Source organism: Episyrphus balteatus, chromosome 3 (genome assembly GCF_945859705.1).
Source record: "Episyrphus balteatus chromosome 3, idEpiBalt1.1, whole genome shotgun sequence".
Taxonomy (NCBI): Eukaryota; Metazoa; Arthropoda; class Insecta; order Diptera; family Syrphidae; genus Episyrphus; species Episyrphus balteatus.
This window is the reverse complement of record NC_079136.1, coordinates 101,334,935-101,352,229: the sequence shown is the minus strand read 5'-3', so window position 1 is coordinate 101,352,229 and position 17,295 is coordinate 101,334,935. Positions and strand designations below refer to the sequence as shown.

At 31.4% G+C, this 17,295-nt stretch overlaps 1 protein-coding gene across 7 annotated transcripts in view; it reads left to right on the top strand.

The window, feature by feature from the left end:
- The window catches only part of LOC129912978 (TBC1 domain family member 4), a 56,357-nt gene that overhangs the window by 24,190 nt on the left and 14,872 nt on the right, over positions 1-17,295 (top strand). Inside the window, exon 1 of one of the 7 annotated variants that reach the window (XM_055991271.1) lies at positions 2,348-3,296. The exons of 4 other annotated variants lie outside the window; for them this stretch is intronic. In XM_055991271.1, the coding sequence (XP_055847246.1) occupies positions 3,294-3,296 (3 nt within the window). In that variant the 5' untranslated portion in view covers positions 2,348-3,293. Of the gene's footprint in view, positions 1-2,347; positions 3,297-3,361; positions 3,887-17,295 lie in introns of those variants that run through there. 2 more of the 7 variants (XM_055991270.1, XM_055991272.1) reach the window with 2 other exon arrangements.

The window sequence follows — 17,295 nt, the reverse complement described above, 5'->3', positions numbered from 1 at the left end:
ATATCAAATATCTTATAGCCAATTCAAGCCCCTTGCAAAAAAAATGAAAGAAAAACAAGAAAACAACAATAATTCCATAGACAGTCCACTGAATCTTGCTGGCATAACTTAATACCCTGCACCTGCACGTGATTATATTATGCATGCATGGTAGTGTTTTATCAAATCAAACCGCTAACCAATCGGCGAATTAAATTCACAAATACGATCAACTGAATATTTTATTGAATGTCAACGAATATCTTATATTTTTGTTTGTTTATATCTTGTATTTTTTAATTTTTGTTTAATAATGCAAAAAAAAATATCCATCGTTTCACATTCAAAACAATGATAAACTCACGATGAAGAATAAACATGCAATCAGTTGAAAAGCAATGTACGTTGATGTTCTCTTTATTGCTTTGGGAAATTCCCCCAATAGGGATGTTAATTTGCTACAAAGGTAGTAAATCTTCTTTTTATTTTAATATTTTTTATCGGTTAAGAGGTCATTAGAAACTCCCTTAGGTGGGCTCTTTCCGTTTCTTTGGTAAATGTAGTTCTATAATGAGAGTTAAACATTCACAGAAGTTGCTTACATGACATGTGCTACTAACCACAGGTAAATCTAATTACCAGACAGAGAGATAATGTGTTATCCCTTATCCATGGCCAATATTATGGCAACAAATTGTGGTTTATAGATGGACTAGCCAGAGCATTCAGAACTGCCAATTACAGCAATGTCTTTCTAGTTGAGGTCCTTGTGGAAGGCTGCTTAATATGTTAAAATAATTTGAACACCAAGTTAATGTCGTTTTTTTTTTAATTGACAGCGAAGTGACAAAATAAAATTAAGTTTCAATTATAAGATTTTTTGAACTTTTAAAATACATATTTGGTTATACTCACAACGACGTGCTATCATTTCTTGTAAAACCAATAACTTTTTAATTCATTTTGTTATTAAATAAAACTGTTTTCAGGAATGAATTTTGAAAAACCAGGGGTCGAATTACAGCATACGATTACGATCATTCGTTAACGTTTTTACTATTTGTGTCTCTATTTATTTAGTAGAAAAAGATAGGGACACAAAGCAACCATACGCTAACGAACGTATGCCGTAATTCGACCCCAGTTTTCCAAGTTATAACATAAAAAAAAAACAAAGTTCTATGTAAGTTCAAGGCTGATCGCTGTGTGTTGATCCGGTAGTACGAGAAATTTAGACATGTATTCGGGTCTAACGCACGTTTACAATTAGCTCATTTGCCAAAGCTAACCTTCTTGTGAATCAATTCGCTTTTGAATTTCATTCCAGCGGAAAGTGTCATTACTCCTCCGGTACTAGAGCACGTAAACGATTCTATGGGATCAATCTTCATTTGCACTTGTACCGTTGCAAGAGTTAAAGATCTTTCCATGCATAAATTCTTCTATGCTGCGATACTGGTGTCTTTTCGAGTGAATGGAAAACTGTATTTGTCCAGTTAATACCAACCAAAAGCGAATCTTTCTCACTATTACCTACCGACAGATTGTATTTCCGCCCCTTCTTTCCAAACTCATGCAAAAACTGCAAAATATAAACGAAAGCTTCTTAGGCCAAATTGCTGAAACGAAAATTAAATATACAAATGCAACATAAACCCTTATGTTTTAATTTTTGTTTTGTTTTACGGAACCTGCCACATAAGAACGTGTGTTGAAGTGACCGGTAATACGGCTTTCCTGGTAATAGGTACACTGGTGATCTACGTATCTCACTAAGCAGTGGAGCAAATATTTTTACATTGTTTTGGAGGAAAGTAAGATTATTTATATTTCGAAAACTTTTCATAGAGTTTAGCATCAAGCTCTCTTATAGAAAATGCGTTGATTGGGTTTCGATTATTTAATTTTTCCTTGAATTATAAATTACGCAGAAATACGCTTAATTTAATACAGAATCCCCTTTTTTTGGTGGTCTTTTTTCTTCGTGTACTTTTAGTTTTTCATATTTGTTTGTAGAGTCCTCCAACGGTGACGTTTGATTTCCACATAAGTTATTTTTATAAACGATGTTTTAAAGAAACTGACAGTTGCATTCCTCCCCTTAAACATTTGAACCGTAATTTTCTCGCTTCTAGCTTCTAGGAATGCCCATCAGTTTACCGTCGGTCACAATTTCAAATGTAAAGTACAGAGATTCGTTTAGTATTTTGCACTTTCGATCTGTGTATTTTTGAAAAAAAATTTAGGGAAGGATTGAGTAAAAAAATTGGAAAACCCTTCTTAAGAGAAGCTAAGATGCCCTGATGTCCATAGCATAAATACCCACCTACAATTAATTAAATTGCATCTTACTTTGCATAAGAAGTACATGCTTACGTTAAAGTACATGCTTACGTTAACATTGGTATAAAATTACTTAGCCAGACTCAACTTAGAGGTCCTCTGCTACCCTTTCTCGCTTTTTCACCAGACCTGGCGCCTTCCCATTATCGACATAGGCCAAGCGCTTGCTGAGCAGCTCTTCAAAGTTTTTAATTTTTTGGCAACAATATTGCCAACCCTGTAGCAACCAGCAAACAATCGATCTCTGGCTACTCTTCAATCTGGCAAGCGGCAAGTCATGTCGCCATGTCACATCACAACCACAAGCTAATGAGAAAGTATCTAAATATCTATTAATTTGTTTTTATTTTATAATTTTGTTCGTTCATTCATATTCGTTCGTTCGCTCATCAACGCTTCGCTACCTCAATGCCGAGCAGCGATCTTTTAGTCACTTCGAGTATCGCTACAAGTGCACAACCAAGGCATCAGAAAAAAAAGCAAAGAAAACCAATCAATGATCGTGCGCGGGAGCAGATTTTTTTTTACCAATTTCTCTAATTGTATATCCAATTTTTAAGACGATCGATATGCCTTCTGTTTAAGTACAAAAAATAAAACCGTCCGTCAAATGAAAACAAATCAATTTATGAACAATATTGTAGTTCGCCAATCGTTCACATCGCAACCAATTGACTCGCGTATTCGGATTCGAAATAAATTTATTATGATGTGTCCTTCAATTTGAATATTTCTTTATTGTTTCCTCGGTTGGATACAGCTGAGCATTTATTATTTAGCGCAGGGCGGACGAATTAATTGCCTCTGCTGCGTCTCGATTCAATCAAAAATGAATTTCCCTCTGGTTCAACTATAAATCGTTTGCCGATCATATCAACAACAACTATACTATACCGAAAAATCAAAATAAAAACAAACAAATAAAATTCAGACAAAAAAACACAAAAAAAAAAAACAAGGAGTATCTTTTGATGGTATATAATATGTTTTGTAGATACAAAGTACATTTATATGTATTTTAAGATATATTTTAGTAATGTTTTTATTTTTATATATTTTTATTTTTTTGTGTCGGGGAATGCCTGAGTATAGAGGACGAGCGGGCTGAGAATTGACCAATTCGATTTTAGTTTTACTAAGATCGTTCCTATTAATGCACACGTTTTTCTCTTTTTCTATAACAAACGAAATTATATGATTTTATATTCTGTGAAAACGGTTAACAATTGAGCACAATTATTCTGACCCGATATAGGTTTTAATAAGAAGTGAAGTGATCAAACGAAAAGTGATTAAAAGATTGAATGAAATCTCAAGGTCGTTGTAAAATTCTTGTAAAAAAATTACAAGTTACATAATTTTGAAAGAAAGAAAAAACGAAGAAAAAATATTATGTGAATTTTTTCTATCCAAAAATCTAGTTATAATATTGTGGAATAAAAAGGAAATTTATTAAAAAAATAAGTGTTACATTATTACAATCATGTTTACAGTACCATTTCATCGGGATACGATACTGACAACATCGCTGAGCGATGCATCAGCGCTTTATAATCGCAGGACCGTATGTATAGATATGAAAAATTATCGGTGTGAATATTAATTAATATTTTTTCTTAATATTTTCCAAATTGTGGTTTTCCGATAGTCTGGGAGGTAGTGTTGTAAATCTTATAAAATAAGCTTTCTTACATACGAATTGTCTACTTTTTGGAAAACGAATCTAAGCAATTTAAAAATCGTCTCGAACTCATTAAAATAATTAAAACAAAACTTAAGTAGCTTAAGACGTATGAGAGTTGCAAAATTTTCAATCTTTTTGTTCTATTCTCTTCTACATACAAAATTTAGCAAAATTTAGCAATATTGAAACCAAAAAAAATAAATAAATAAAGCTGTTGATGCACTTTAATGAGTCATTCAATTTATTTCAATTTAATTTTGAGTGCAGACCAGCATCACTTTTTATTTTTGAAACCCTTAAGATTATTTTGATTCGAATTGTAAACAAATTGGTTCCTCACGATGCATAATAGATATCTTTTTACGTGATTTTCGAGATATTGCGAGAAATAATTATATTATATTATAATAAATGCGTTGGTTGAACAAATTCATCTATTTTTCCCAGCGAAGTTAAATGGAATTAGATATTAGATACCAACAAAAAATTCTCTCCTATCATTCTATTCCTTCTAACTAGTGCCGTGCAGTATGCATTTAAAAGACCTTAGGTCTTATAGACATATAGTTAAAATTATTATTAAAAAAAAAAGATATTTAGACTCTGTTGGACTTTCAATCAATTGTGGTTTTGATTTTCATTACCAACAAGCTTCTTCAGCCATTTCGATCCCTTATAAGATGTGTCTAGCTATGCAGGCCAAGTTAGATTAGTTCTTTTGCACTTGCATACTCTTCTATCATCTTGGGATAGACTCGATAACTTTCGGACCGGATAATCGTCACCGCATCTTTACACTTCTGGCTAAATAAGTGTACTTTAACAACTCGTACATCTCATTGTGCAAACAAGGCTCGTGTACTCATAAGTTGTGTTAGCTTGATACCTTTTTCCACTTTCTGTTTTTACTAACTTTTGAGATTTTGTTTGCTCAAAACTAAGGGAAGATAATCTTGCAAGAATCGTTCAATCGATTCGATTTCCTTCTGCAGGCGGGCTTTCTTCCGAACATACTCTATAGGTACGGTGACCATATTTCTAGAAGCGAAACCCGGGACAGATAAAAAATTCGTTGGATCGTTTTGAAAATATTGATTTTTCACAACAAAAAAAAAAAAATAAAAATTTTATTTTTTTAAAATGAGTTTTGTTAATTTCCTTATTTTGATACGAAGATTTCTTAAACGATTTGATGGAAGCATTTTCATTGAAATCATTTAAGCCGTTTCCGAAATAGGTACCTACTCTTAATAACTTCTAAAAGAATATTTTTTCAATGAAAAAATTTTTTCCTGATATAGCTTTTCAACTCGACAAATACAAGCTGGAACTAAACAAAATGACAAAAAAATTTAAAACTAAAGCCTAGTCTTGAAGTGAAACGAAAATTTTCATATAAAACCAGCACGACGAAATACGAAAATATAGTTTTTCGATGCACATTTACGCAGCTTAACCACCGAAATTCTTTACTGTGCTAGAATATTTGGAGAATTTTCAATCGTTTTTCACTGACATTTAACTGTCCAAGTAATTTTTTTTACTCTAAAAGAGTTTTTTGACTTTGGAGACTTATTAGAAAAACTTTTATTTAAATCAACCAAAGACTGTATTTTCTTGTTTTCCGTACAAAGTTTTTAAAATTTTGAATAAATAATCATTTTTATCAAAAAGAAAAACAGACTTCCATGGATCGAAACTAGGTTTTATCGTTTTCTCATAGATTCTATAGCCAGAACTGGACCACACTGCAAGCACCTCCTCCTTTTTGGAAGTCGGTAAAAAAAATCAGAAAATGTGGAAATACGGGACAATCACGGGACAAATTCCAAAATACGGGACACTTATACGTCCCGGGTTTCTTACTTAAAAACCCGGGACAAGATGTTGAAATACGGGACAGTCCCGGGTAAACCGGGACGGATGGTCACCGTATACTATAGGGGCTTTAAAGAGTTGGGCAGTATCGTCGTCAGGTGCAACTGGATATGATTTTCGTCCTTTTGCGCAGGTCGGATGAATTGTTGGGGTTCATACACCAAGTTGAATTGTGCAAGCTACCAAAGGGTACAATTGGTTCGTTAGCGCCATTGCAGCGCGATTGCAGAACATATTTTTTTAAATTCTTAACATTTTGCGATTGCACTACAATCTATTCTTGTATGTTTTCTTTTTGTCGAGGTAGAACTAAACCAAAGTGTAAAGAAGGTATTTTTTGTTAATAAAGCCTGGTACGCTGTTCGCGCTAAATTTTAGCCGAGATAAAATTCCCATACAAGTTATCGATAATTTGTATGGGATCCATTTTAGCTCGGCTAAAAGTTATCGATAATTTGTATTTGAGCTAAAATTTAGCGCGAGCTGCGTACCAGGCTTAATAATAATATTACCACTTCTTTCACGATTTTCACTAGGAGGAAAAGTTTTTGACATTCCACCTTTCAAGACAAGGAGGAGTAATGGTTTTGGGAGCCATTTAATACTACATTCGATTTCGTTTTTTAAAAACTATTTTTAAGTTTTATTTTAATTTAATTTAATTTAATTTTAAATAAGTTCGCCGAAAAGTTGATGTTTTTACCGCTACCCCAGCTTTTTCTTTAATTTAGCTGGGCGATAGAGCTGTTTTCGACGCTTTTCCTATAAATTTTCTTTTTTTCTGAGGTGTTAAAGCTGCTATTGTCCAACCTTCAACCCCCCCCCCCTTGAAGTTTTGACCGTAGGAGGCACTGTTTTTAAAATAATTCCTCTCGAAATGGTCACTTTATCCTATTTTTTGGCAATGGTGCTTATGGAAAAACCTTTGGAATCCAACGCTTTTTCTTTCGCGCTCAGAACTTTTTTTTAAAGATTTTGAATGAAAATCACTAAGAAATAACTTCTTGATGCTTAATCAAATCAATGCAATAGATCTCGCCAAACTAACTAATTTAAGGTGTGCGTCTAATCATGTGAACAAAAATAACTGCCCTTCTTCTTACATCAGAGACAAGAAGGAGAAAAAAGTACCGTTAACTTCCACTCATTTACTATTTCTTTTTGTTTTTCTATTGAGAACTAAATAACTATTCTAATAAATACAATTTTTAAGTTATTCTTGCACACACCTACAAAAAAATGAAAATTATGTAAATGAAAATTGGTGCGTCTTACCATGTGAAGAGCACTGTTACGAGTTAGACGAATTTCGCAATAGAGTGTTAAATTGGACTGCCCCAATTGTAAAATTAAGTGTAAAAAATGTTTTTGTATTTAAAATTCTTCATAGCTTTCGTTGGAAACTATTAAGAGTTTAGAGGACAATTCTGTTTTAAGTTTAAATACAAAATACAACAACACCCCCAGACATTTAACTTTTATAAAAATTCGATATCGTTAAATTGATTGCTTTGCGAAATTAAATGTTTGTGCTTTGATTTTTTTTAAATGTAAGTGTGTTTACAGGTTAAAATAATATAAAATAAAATAAAAAAAAAAAACATTCAAGAAATTGAATAAATCTTATCTTGTTAGCTGTAAGACTACACCTAAATCTACTTGTATTCTTCCGTGACATCCCCAAGAATTTTCAGTGAAGTATTCAAACTATTATGTTGACATAAAACTATGCATATTTTGGTTAACGACTTGACATTGAATTTCAAGTAAATTTGACTTTAATAGTCTGAAAACTGGTTAACAAACGGTTTGATTTGTAAACCGGAAGGGATAAAATATTTTATTTTCTCATTTTTTGTATTTGTTTATAAAGCCTAGTATGAACTTACCTCTGGTGGATTGAAAAATTATTATTTTTGACAACATTAAATAAGTTTCAGAGAACTTGATTCGAATGGAAAAAGGTTGTTGTAATATTTGCTCAGACAATTTAGCCAAAATAAAAATAATCGTTTTGATCGTACAACATGGTCTTTCATGGGAATTGCTTGGATACATCTCCGAAATATCGTCGGCACAACGCCAAAACCGCGAATCTGCATTTTTGGACATTTTGACTTTAATGTGTCATTTTACTTGTTATCGGTCCCTCTATTCACTGCATCAATCCCACTCCTCCATCTGTTGCCTAGAAGCCTAAAATATCATTTTTTGTTTCACGAAGTTTCCATAAGATTGCATGTTTTTCCAAAACTTTGAAGCCGTTTTTCTCAAAACTACAATTTTGCAGATTCGTGGTTTTGGCTTTGTGCCCACGATATAAAACACAATTTTTGTATACAATCGATGCAAACACATTTGTGTTTCATGTTAACAAAAAATCAGTACCAAAAAATGTTTAACAATAATATTATAAATTATAAAATTAATTGTTTAATTTTAATTTCTTTCGATAGTGAATTTTAATTATTTTAATAATTTGTTTATGGTGAAATTTTCTTGCCACTTTACACTACATGCTGATAGTTGTGGTCATCATCACAAGATGTTTCATCCAAAATCCTTGAGTTTTTCGCGTTTGGGAAGCACTTCCGCGATCAATTAAATAGCTGGAATGTCTTATATTCTGTTTTTCTTTTGTACACCTTCTTTATATATAATGGCTCCTTCTTCAGCCAAGGATAAAAATAACTTAATCAATTTTTGAACCTTCCTCTGTTCTCTTATCTACAACCACAAATTGAAAGACTTATGAAGAGAAAAAAGTACAAGACGCTATGCCTAACAATTTTAATTGAAAACACGTCGGACACTCTTGCGGAGCATCTTAAATTTGTTATTACTTGCTCGTACATGTCCAAATTGTTAAGAACTGAATGTTAATAAATGAATTACTTATTTACTACTTACTTACATGTCCATAATTTTCTTCCCATCGATTTATGGATACCAAAATCAACCAATATAATATCTTTGCAAATCCTTTGAAGAGTCACGATGGCGATGTTTTTCCATTCTAATTCGTATACCTACTCTGAAACAAAAACCGTGCTAGTCCTAAGACAGCTATTTTGGTTCAATGGCCATCCAAAACCCGGTTTTCATTGGGTATGGTTGATATTAGCTTAAACGGATAGTAGGTAGTTATCGAAGATTCGTGTATACCAACTTATTCCCATTGTAGATTCAAAAGGGGATTCGGGACCTTTTTCCACAGTTCAGAATATTGTGGCTAGACAAACCCTTTTCTTTTCTTCAAAATTTTCACTAACTTCTTCCACTGCATCAAATTTTCGACGTGTCTGAGAATAATTTTTTTCGTCATTCACAAAAAGTTGACTCTCAGTGTAAGATCGAATTTTCGGATATAACTTTCAGCTCCCGATACTTTCCTTCCGTACTCTATGCTTTTTGCTGTACTTTCTTCTTGTTTGTATATCAAATGGAAGTCAAGTTGAGTTTTATTGGAAAATAATATTAATAATATAATGCACAAGATCTTTCATCATTTTCCTTAGTCAATAGGCTCGACTTTGTGTAATCTTTCTAGACGTGATTCATCTATTAGTTACTTCTAGGATATTCTAAATTCGCCCAACACCAGTTAATTATAGCATATATGTATGTGCCACTCTATCAAATAACTTTTTTGGTGCCGTGAAATAACGCCGAGCGAAATAACGCCGAATTCCAAAATTCGGCGTTATTTCACTTTACAAAAGCGAAATAACGCCGAATTTAAACATTCGGCCTAATTGCGCTTTGTCAAAGTGAAATAACGCCGAGTCCCAAGTGAGAAATAAGGCCGAATGCTAGAAAAGTGAGCATAGAAGTGGACCAAAGTTAACCCGTATATTAAAATGCTAACCTTTTTTATTTTCAAAGGCATATAAGGCCCTAATTTATTAAGGCAGAATGGCCCCAACACCAATTTGGGACTTCTGTCCATCCAATCGAGGTATAGGTTCCAAAAAAATTTTTTTTTTCTTATGTGCCTCTTATTTATTCATTAACAGATTAGTCTCAAGAAGGTAGAAAAACATGTCGCAGGGACAAAAGGCCCAGGGATATAGCACCCACTTTTTATTTATGGGAGTTATGTTCCACTTGAGTGGGTTGACATTTAATTTAAGAATTATATCCCACTTGAGTGGGACATAAGCTCCATATATTTTTCATTTAAGTGGGACATAAGCCCCACGCTTTTCGAAATATAAAACAATAATGAATTATAACTTTTGTTATATTTTATTCGCGTTTTGTTCTAGATTCTTTAAATGCAAAAGAAACTTTGAATAAGATAATGATAAGAAACAAATAGATCCCACCTGTTTTAATTGGTGGAAAGCAAAGCGGAAAAAAATTTCTTACATAAGAATTTTTATTTTCACACCTCAAAATTGATTCTCCCGTGGGCAAAATTTTTTTCCGCTTCGCGTTTGGGTTCCAAAAATTAAATAGATTCTTATGTAAGGATTTATTTTTCGCTTCGCGTTTGCCAAGTTATACAAACATATCTTTGTTGTTTGGTATACACATAAATAAAACAATAAAACCCAGGATACTTAGGTTTATAAACAGTGAAATATGTTTGGAGGCTGAGATCATGCTGCTCTGCTGCAATCCCCTTGATTGGATACACTATTGAATCGACTTATTTGCCAATAAGGTGGGACATAAGTGCAAAATCGAATTATGTAACTATCCCAAATACAGTTATTCAGTTGGGAGATAATTTTATAATTTGTAAATTCTTTGTTAGTGAGACATAACGCCCATCCTTTATTTGTGGGTCTTTTGTCCAACCTGAATTTGACATAAGCCCCACATTTAATTTGGAACTTATGTCTCACTCAAGCGGGACGTAAGCCCCACAAATAAATAATGGCAGTTATTCCATGGGCCTTATGTCCCTGTGCCAAAAATATGGCATTTCAATACCAAACTGACTGCAGGTGGTTACATAGAAATTTTTCCTAAGCTCCACTTAGCAGGATTTGCCTCACTGAAAAAGTGAAATAACGCCGAATCGGCGTAATTTCACTTTATCATTGTGAAATAATTCCGAATGTTGAAATTCGGCATTATTTTGCTTTTGTAAAGTGAAATAACGCCGAATTTTGGAATTCGGCGTTATTTCGCTCGGCGTTATTTCACGGCACCAACTTTTTTTTGTATTTTAAGCTTAAATTTAAGAATTTAATCTAGTACATATAAAACGCGATTGTTACGTTTACTCGCGAGCATTTATAGTTTAATAAAAGTTTAGCAAACTTTAGTTTCTTGATCAACCATCCATTAATTGAGCAAGCTAATTCAGTTTTTCCAGCTTTTAAACTGAAAATTATGCCCAAAGTTATCTCTTCTTTTGAATCTAGCCTAATATTTGTCTACAAAAAATATGTGACAATAATTCTTAGATTTAAACAATAAAATGTACATATATGATCTGTCAGCCAGCGTATCAAAGTTTAATTTTTTATGAGCTCAATTATTTGAAAAGACTTTATTAGGAACACAAACCTAATAAATCGTATCCGGAGTGTGAAGTGTGTAAAATGTTTTATAAAAAAGTTCCATTCGAAATTCTTTAAATATTTGAATCTACTCGTATATCAAAATATAAGAGTAACTAGGGTTATGCTTATGCTACTCGCAATTGCTTCCCTATTCACATTGCAGATTTAATTTTTATGAACCGCAAGTAGGTATCTAATAAAAAAAGAAAACAAGGTCAATGCTATATGATAAACAAAGCTCATTTTTAGATGGGTGTTTTCATGAAGTGTTTAGTGACTATTAAAAAAGAAAACAACAAAACAAAATCAAAACAAAAAAAACAAAATGATTTTTATATGTTGTTTTGGGATGCGTCCAATAATCTGCGTACATTATTTACATCAACATTTTTATACGTGATTTACTTAAAATCACGTTCGGTTATACATTTTTCTTGAAAATATTTTAATTTTTGTTTTTTTGTTTAACTGAAATAATTCAAGTTACAAGATAAAAACAAAACAAACACAAAAATATCACACAAAATTTAAATAAGCTTTTATATAATTCGGAAAGAAAAAAATTGGCATAAACGAGAATAGGAGGAAAAATACAAGAATACAAAAAAATAAATTAAAATCTGAGTGACATTGACTCAATTCAAATAAACAAATAAATAAAACGTTTCGATCTTAAGCAAAGAATAAACAAATTTAAATTTTATTTTGTGACTTTTTTTAATGGATGTTTGTTCAGTGATCTTTCAAAAAAAAAAGACGACAAAAAACTGATAGGCTTTAAGTAGGTAATAGAAGTTCTTTTACATTATTGACGCGACGACGACGTTGAAATTGAACTCATAGACCGGGTACCGGAGATCGGATACATTAAGCAAAATTTTCACACTTTTAATAAAATTTTGCAATTTCCTCAATTAGCAATTTTTAAGTTCGTTGAAGTCGAAGAGTTATCTTTTCATATTTATGATATACGAGTGCGATTCAAAGTTATTAAAAAAAAAACCATTTGTGACCAAAATATGAATCAATTAGTTTATAGATGAGTCTAGGTTGCATTTTAATATTTAGATTAATCTATTTATCCGCTTGTGACCAATAGAATTTAAAAAAGACGTCCTGTGTATAGATTTATTGTATAAATTATTATATGAGCTACACTTGAGTACAATTGAACTGGTGCGGCTTATTTAGTTTGTGTAATTGCTCTGATAGCTTAAAAGTTTGATAAAAGATTAAAGTGACTTTTCCCATGGGACTATCAATGGAATGGAAAGAAGATGACGGTGACGCCTTTCGGGTCTGTAGTAAATTAAATTAATATAATTGTATTTATCTTTTCACTCTTTTTTTAAATAATCTCATTGAAAATGTATTTAAATAGAGCAAATAGTTGCAGTTCAGAATATCCGAAATTATAATTTAAAAAAAAATCTTTTTTTCGAAACCGAATGATTCTTTTTCTCTATGTAAAATTGCCATTAATTTAAGGCTTTCCAATTCGGAAGCATTTGATAAAATTAAAAAAATTTTGTTTAAGAAAGTGATGAAATGGTTTTGAAAATTTATTTGGTAAATATTTGTTTTCATTTCGATTTGAGTTAAAGTTGAAATGCTGATCAAGTTATATTAGATTCTATGGAAAGAACCGTTAACATTCGCAAAGCACAACTTAAAGAAAATGAGCCAAATTCTCCTATTTTGATATTAAGGGCTTTGTTATGAAAATTTTGTTATATTGTTTATTCTAAATATGTACTGAACTTTCGCAATGTATGACATTTTGTTTAAGTATTGAATAGAACAATTACACGGTGTTACAAAAATGAGGTTTCAAAATATACGGGGGCGGAGACCTATCAGGTTTTGTAGAGCTAGTCGCACTGATAACGAAACGAAACTGGAGTTACGGGCAAAAAACAGTTTTTTGGACCTTCACCCATTGAAAAAATTCTAGCTTCGTCAATTTTGTACCCATTTTCGATTTTTTTACAGTTTTTACGCCTATTTTTAACTTTGAATCGATTATTTCAAAAACTATTTTTAATATTATATTGATTTAAAAATAAGAATCAAATACACAATTTTGCCTTTCGGAAATAGTATCATTTATTACTGTAAGTGTTGCCGTTGTTTTTAATAAATTTTTTTTAGAAAAATGCCCCTCCCACCTAAACGGGGGGAGATAGACCCCCCTCCCAAAGAAAAAAATGTTTGTATTGAGTTCCTCTACAAAAACCCGTTATCAAATCTTGGCGCCCAAGTTATCCTACTACGTGCCGAAACAACATTTTTGTTCTATACCTAAAAGCTCGAATTTCTGTATCTGGGTTTAAATCGAAAAATTTTTTTTTCTAAGCCAATTTTGAAGTGATTTTCATAAAAAACACCTCGATTGATTGGGAAATAAATATAGTTTTAGAATTTATTTTTTAAATAGCATGTTGTTTTGAAAACATATATGTACCTTAAATTGATGCCGAAGTTGGGCAAATGACGAAAAAAATGGAGTTTTTGAACTTTGACAGCTTATAAATTCTAAGTGGTTTAACCGAGTTACATGTTTTATGCATTGTTGTAAAGGTAATGTTTATCTTCTATCAGAAACTGTAAAAAAATCGAAAATGGGTACAAAATTGACGAAGCTAGAATTTTTTCAATGGGTGAAGGTCTAAAAAACCGTTTTTTGCCCGTAACTCCAGATTTTGGGGGTGTTAGGGGATTTTCAAACACCGTTTCGTAATCAGTGCGACTAGCTCTACAAAACCTGAAAGGTCTCCGCCCGCGTATATTTTGAGTGTTACACCGTGTAGTCTGTTCTGTAGATCTCAGTTCAATAAATTTCTAAAGTTTTTCGTCAAACTTTCAAGTGCGGTTACACTCTTCTTCAGAACCTATATATTCAACAAAGTTCACAAAGATACATAAAAATGCATGCACATCAGTTAGTAACTGAACCGATATACATTACATTTAATTTCATGTGATAAGAAAAACTAAAAAAAAAAATATCATGAAATTATTCCCCAAATGTGAAAAATATCTCAAAAATTATAGCTCCAAGATGAGAACCAATGTGATTTTAATATTTTTGAGTCCAAATAATGTTAAAATAGGAAAAACTAAAAAATGAGTATGTACCCCCAGCCACTATAGAAAAAAAAATTAATGTGATTTGTTGCATTAATGAGCCCAAATTCATGAAATTTAATATAATTTTTCTGAAATAAAAAAAAAACGTAAAAATTAGTATCGGCATGTCCGATGTCCCCAAATTTGAACAATTAAATACATAATTTCAAAAACAATTGAATTTGTTCCAAATTTTTCGGGAAAATAGTAAATAGATGAAAATTACACATTCCACAGCGTAAACGGGTGGAAGGATTTTACAAAAATTAAGTACATATGAGAAATGATTCTTATGGAATTTTGAAAGTGTTTTTTTTTTTTTTATTTTATCAATTTTCTCGAAAACTGCTCAAATGATTTTGATTAAACTTTGCACACGTAATATTCTATACAATTACAATATAACTGCTGCTTGTTTTTTTTTTAAAACAAATAAAAAAAATTTTTTTTTTCTTTAAAAAAAAAAATTGTATGGACAGTTCTTATAATTTTTTTTATTAATTATTATATATAATAAGAAGTACTATAGTTAATTTTTCAAAAATAACCCAAGCAAAACAAAAGTTTGTAAGATATATGAAAACATGTCATATTGCTCCATCTTGCGAGACAGACCCGGACTTTGACCAACTATAAAATTGAATTTAATTAACTCACGGAATTTGTTTTTATATCATTTTTAGGTAATTTTAGTTTGATTAACTCTGTCCTTGGTTATTTTTGGTTTAGATAAGTAAAAATGGAGCTATTGAATAAAATAGGGTAACAAACTCTTTTCCAAGATGGCGACTACTCTCCACATCCTATAGACCCGAACAAATTCCATAACGTTGTCAGTAAACAAACTTATAAATGTTTTCAATAATACCTAACCACTTACTTAATTTTACATTTCACTGACAGCTGACACCGATGACTGATGACATATTTATACCTCTTCTGACTCTTTAATGTAAATAAATTAATAATATAATAATAATATTGCATAACCCGGCCTCATTACTTTCATAATCGATTTCAAACCCATTTTGTCTAAGTGACTTGGCTGTTTAAGTGTATATCACAATCATATATCTCTAAACGGAATATAATTGCAACAATCATTACAATACACTATATTTACACTTTGTTTTATTGGCTTTCTATAATAATTATTTGTACTTAATACAAAAATAAAACAAAACAAAAATCATCAATTAACCACCGCGACAACGACGGCGATAGCGATGACGATGACACCTCTACGGTCTAAGGTCATTGCTACACAGTCGCTCAACCTAGCATTTCTGAAATGCAACTTGCAAATAAGTTAAACCGGTCACAACTTAATACACACTAATCAGCCGTCTAATTAGGGTTAAATGTTACCCACGAGTCAACTTTCAATAAATCGTTACTCTTATAACCAGAGTAAAAGTAAATAATAAACAGGTGCCCGTAAATATTGCCAATAATCTGTTAAGAAATAATTTTAGCTTAAAAATAAGGGACCTTGACCGTTAGAAATGCAAACTTGTTCATATACAAAAATTTCGAAGAAATGCTTGTATAAAAAATATATGTAATTTAATAGAGAATTAATTAAAATATTTAATTTATTCCATTTTAGCAAACAAATTATAAAAAAGCAAACCGGAAAGGAGTTTAAAACGTAAAACTTTAGGTTCAGAAATGTTAATGCTTTTAGTTTATGAGTATTATTTGTATTGTTTTTTTTTTTTTTTTACTAAAGTTGTTATGAAGATTAGTTTAAATATAGTAATCTGAGGTTGGAAGGTTTGTCGTGAATTTAAATTAAGTGAAAACCCTCATATTAATCGTTTAAATAATTTATATCATGGGAAGTTATTGCATAAATAATTTAACTAGAAAAAGAATATAAAAGCAAAAATATGGTAATGAAAAAAAGAGAGAACATTCTTTGGGGCTCTACAATGGAAATACACAGCTTTTTTTATACTAGTTAAATAGCCTACGAAGAGACTACCTTAAAGGCTGAATGTCCGGTCATTTTAGCGGCGTTTTTAAAAAAATTTCCTTTAGACTTTTTAACTCCAAAAAACTGACAGTTAAACATACCTGATTGTCTACCGTAGATTGTAGTTGTCGTTGCTGTCAGCTTGAGAATTTGCTTTTCTAGCCGTTTTTATTTTTCCATCTTGAATTTGTTATTCAAATGAAATTTCATTTTTCACTCGGCAATTTTTATCCAACATTTGCAAAAAAAAAGTTCTTCTAGGTTAAATGTCGCAGATATCGGTTTTTCGTATTCATGTAACTGCTTAGCGGTGGAAGCTTTCAAAACGTAGTTAATGTGGTTATCAGAAACCGAAAAAATTATGATTTTTTTCCCTGTGAAAAAATCTTTAGTAAAACCGTGGTTTATTTGCCCAAGGTGGGCCTAGGATAGCCAAACTTTTATTTTCGGTATCCAAAAACAACAAAAAGAAATTTTGTTTTTTATTTTAAAAATCGTTGATTTACGAGTACAAGTGTGGTTTTACTAGCCCACGGTTAGCCCAGTTGATAACTACAGTTGATAACAAAGGCCAACTATGAAGTTTTATTTTAGAAAAAAAAAAAAATTGTACTCGAACCATCACTTTTTTTTATTCTCCCACCCTTAGTTTAAAATTATGACAAAAAAACCTTTTTTCAAATTACCACCCTCTTAAAAATCAAAATTTGTTTTTTTTTTTAGTATAAAAATTGTCCTTTTCACAATTTTTCTCAATTAACTGTGATAATTTCAACAAATTCCAT